Source organism: Sphaeroforma arctica (genome assembly GCF_001186125.1).
Source record: "Sphaeroforma arctica JP610 unplaced genomic scaffold supercont1.260, whole genome shotgun sequence".
NCBI lineage: Eukaryota > Ichthyosporea > Ichthyophonida > Sphaeroforma > Sphaeroforma arctica.
In genome coordinates this window covers 85,375-89,894 of record NW_014040298.1, presented here as the reverse complement: position 1 = coordinate 89,894, position 4,520 = coordinate 85,375, and the positions used below count along the sequence as shown (strand labels likewise).

Here is a 4,520-nt window from a genome sequence, read left to right as displayed (position 1 = left end):
CTATTGTGTGCGTGTGATATTGTGCTATTGTGTGCTGTTATGTCTGTGATGCCCTGTGGCTTCAGAGCACCCTCGTGCGGGTTCAAAAAAATTTTCTTCTTAAACTGCTAGAGTACGCATACGTGTAGGTTTGAGGTGCGTTGCGTATCTGACAAGTGTGCAAACGTGATTGTTATATGAAAGTTTTCCACTCGTGAGTGAACAATTTTCATCTTTTTTTTTGTATTGCGCTCATCTGGCACGTCGCATTATGCATTCTATTTAAATGTCCGCGTTCCCCTTGTTGTTAAAAAAAATCCTTTTGAGAACCATCAAACATTTATGTCCACGTATTCACTCGCTGGTACTAGTCAATCCCGCTTAAACTCTTGTATCGAAGACTTCAGCGAGCTTTTCTTATGAGATTCAATATCTCAAGGTTCTTGTATATAGTCAGTGGTACGTTTTCTTGGCTGCATGGTTGCACACAGTATGATACTGTTGTCTATGCGTGCGCACATTTCAACTTCAAGTTCTATACACGCAGCGAACACCGTTACACGCTAGCTGCATTCATATTTGTCTCGTGTTGCTAAACGCTATCCTATTTGATATTCTTGGTGTATACTCGCAATCTTACTTATGTATGTAGCGGCCAATTCAAAACTCTCTAAACTATTCGACAGTTTTTGTGTACACGGCGTACGTAAACTATATATGTACCTCCACGTGTATTTCGCTTTACAGAGCCATCTCCGCTTGCGACCAGTGGTGATAGGCTGTATATATGACGATGACGAGGGTTGTCTCAACGCGAAAGACCAGAAGCAGCTGACTTGTCTGCAGACGTATGCTATCGTTCCGACGAACCCCCAAGAGGTGTGCTGCTCGTTTAAACTAAACCCCAAGTTCGTCTCTGGCCTAGCTTTTTTTAGTCGTCAGGATGTTTATTTCTTTCATGTGTGTACTTCAAATACGTGTGGCCACTGCGAGCAGGTGTTGGAATCGTTATTCAAGCCAGTTTGCAATAGCGTAAGTTTCACTTCATCCCTTTATTGTGAGGCTGGGTGTCTGTGATCGGAGGTTGTCTTTCGCATTGCTGTCTGTTGTGCTGTACATATTTAGCACTCACTAGTGGTGGTCATCGGATGGAATAAAACACAAGCACATACCATCCCTTTTGCCACGTCATACATTATTTGTCTCCAATGCGCATACTCTGCCCATGAATATACTCATACACGCACTACATGCTCGTGTTTTTGGCTCACTACACCACAGTTCGCCGCCAGACACACCCCTCTTATTACGCATTGTCGACATATCAAATATTTTAAAAGTCTGCTACTTTCCACATCGTCCACACGATGTGCGCAATGAACAGCTCTGAATTGCCCACATTTTTTCTACGCTCACTCCCAGCTTCCAATTTGTGTGGATGAACCAATACCTGAACCCTCGCCACCACCGCCACCTAAGGCCCAGACGGAGCTCACTCCAGAGCAGACAAATGAACTGGTGGCGCTGGTACACGCTAATAATTACAAGCTGGTGTGTGAGTTGATTAACTCCAAATCGTGCTGTTTGCTACAATTCCTGCCCTGATGTACATACATGATATGACATTTGCGTGACTGGGCGGGCACACGTGAAAACTAGAGCATGCAGGCGCCCCGCGTTTGTTTTGAATTGGTCTGAATGCGAATCTGATAGCATAGATATATGCAGACTACACTCAGCTACTAAGCTACAAACTCAGCCGGAAAGCATTTGTGCGCGCCTGTTGATATACCTCCGAGTTGTACCTTTGCCCATCGATATATATATATATTAGGTGTAAGTAAAGAGCAATACTGAAAGTAAGGCTATTTAATGTTCCGACATGTAAAGTGGAGCAAAAATAAGAAAGAATGTCCTTCAAGAATTGAGCTTGGTCTTGTGTAGAATCATCGTTTTTAATCGGTTTTCTCGAATTTCCGATCTCTCGATATCTATGAAAAAACGCAGAAAATGTTCTCAGACGAATTCAGAGCAAAGTATCCTGAATTGAGGGTGAAACTGGTGAAGGATGCCATCAAGAGCTTCGCCGAGTGGGGCAGGCGTAACGGTGAACCATTCAGACGATGGTATGAGCATTTTGATAGGATTAGTCAACTTTGCTGGCAATAAATCTTAATTAGGTTTGTGCCAGCCACAAAGTGTTTTGCATACATGGCTGGATCATATTTGACTGGATCTTGACCGTGTAGATACAATCGCTAAGCACCCACAAATACATACTTTTGTCAGTATGCTCAACTCCTACACCTTTTTCGAATCAGGTGGCTAACACCCGAAATCCTAGAAAAGTACGGACTTCCCTCTCAGGAACCAGCCAAACCAACTCCCGCGGCCACTGCCACCGTCACTGCTACAGCCAATACTACAGCCAATACTACAGCCACTACCGAGTCAGCCATAGCACCCAGTAAAGCCAAGCAAAATGCCACCAAACTCACCAAAGTTCTTCCCAAAATTATCAGACAAGCGCCCGTTAAAACGACTGACCGACCTAACATTGCTGATATGTTAACGACTAAGGGTTTGCCAGCGGTGGCGGTGTCTCCAGTTTCTAAAGAGGTAGCTGATACAAAAGCACAGACCACTAAGGCCCAACCTTCGATTTCGGATTTCTTCCGAACTAAGGTGTGTGTGTGATTTCAACCTGCGAAAGTTCATAATATATATCTACTTCTGTAGCCGTGCACTTATATGTGCTTATGTGTACTGATGTCCCATATTAACGCCGTGTCAGTTGCTCTTCAAGTATCACATTATGTGCATTGTTGGTGCTTTCGCATCACATACATGCAACACATGAGCGTGGCATCATTGGCGCACGCGTGTTGGTATATGTCCTTCGTTTCCTATTGTCCTGCATATCAGGTGAATGAGTGCTTGAATTAATGTAGGTTCTGTTCCACTCCACTTAATAGACTCGATGCCCAAGTGTTGTGTTGTTCACTTCGCTTTGCACTCCATAGAACACAACAATCATATGCCACATTTGGTGGCCCGCAATTTCAATACTGATTCTGCTTCAATTGTGTTTGCATGCATTCAATAAATAGCCAACACACATGGAGGCGCCCGATGAGGAGGCAATACAGCCACAGCAAAGAGAGCCCTGCGTAGGTAGCGCACAGCCGACGATACATATTCTCGTGGCCAAGAAGAAGCGAGTGACTCCGACTCTAGAGCAGGCACTTAGTTCACGGTCCCCACCAACCCAACTCGCAAATATGAATTCACCGCAAACTCTCACTAGTATTGAACCCCAGCCAGTGATTAGCTGTCAAAATACCGCGAATAATAGTGGAAACAAGGAAGAGATTGCGAAGACGATCGCTAAAGCTGATATAGACACACAAACAAATGGGAGTTCAAATGCCCACTTGCGATCGCCAAAGGTCACGATAAGAAAGGCACACTCGAGTCCGAATAAATAATCAGGCGCGCTTGCAAAATTCGCAGGGCACGGGTAGGGCTGAGTTTATCGTGAGAAGTATAGAGATATGCGAACTGGGATCTCATATGTAGTGAGCGAGCTACGATTCTGATGCGCCATTGGCACTGTCTTGAGTCCCTGCCGCCAATGATATTAAATAAATAAAAATATTACTGAAAGCGTAAGCTTTTCTAAGTCCCTGTCGACTATATCACCGATTTTTTGTCCGTCGCCAAAAAAACGTCCGTGACGCTATTTGACCCATTTGTAGACCCCCATGGAGTCCCACCCTCCAGAAGTAATGATGTATTAGTGATATGGTAAGGGATGTACTGTTTAAGACATTTTTTACTACTTTTTTAGTCTGAAACTCTGAATATGAGCAAATAAATTATCCCTACAATTATACGCTTTTAATCCCCACGGCGTCCCAGCCGTGTTTTATTATGAACTGAAGAATGTAAATTTTGAATAGCAATTTGAAGATTGATTCATTTCAGATGACAGTCAAAGGCTGCAAGGAATGATTAAATTTATATTTTTCATAACATTATTGTTTTCTGCGACATTTTTACCAGAACAAGTAGCTAGAGAAAAGTTAACTTTTTGAAACCCCCGTATATAGAAATAGTTGCTAACATTCCCAATGCTTTTTTCTTTCCAACCTACACCCGGAAACCGCACAACAATGTATAAAGCGAATTGATTTGTGGACGAACCATACGAGAAAGACTAGATAGTGGCCTTGGCATTTACGCTGGATAATTCGATGATCAGAAAAATCAGTTTCCTCACCGTCCTGTCTTCTTCGTTTGAGACTTCGTTCAATTGTGCTTTTAGTTGTTCGTGGAATCGAAGCTATACCTTGAAATACATACCACTGGGCCCGGTGGTAGTTTTCTTCTAATAAAATTACACGTAAGGTAGGCATTCGTCGCGATGTAGGCGGTTCATTTCATTCGTGTTCATGTTCGACGCTTGATGTTCCTGTTCCATGTTCGATGAATAAACACTGTGACGTGTAAAAGGATGAAGATCTCGGCTATTTATAAAT

At 43.2% G+C, this 4,520-nt stretch overlaps 1 protein-coding gene across 1 annotated transcript; it reads left to right on the top strand.

Annotated features, from left to right (window-relative positions):
• Positions 1-696: 696 nt before the first annotated feature.
• On the top strand, positions 697-3,467 carry SARC_04555 (hypothetical protein; the record flags this gene model as incomplete). The annotated part of the gene is made up of 5 exons (XM_014301615.1): positions 697-858; positions 1,402-1,530; positions 1,987-2,105; positions 2,301-2,664; positions 3,090-3,467. 5 exons carry the CDS (start codon positions 697-699, stop codon positions 3,465-3,467), a joined length of 1,152 nt encoding a protein of 383 aa, XP_014157090.1.
• Between the last annotated feature and the right edge of the window lie 1,053 nt (positions 3,468-4,520).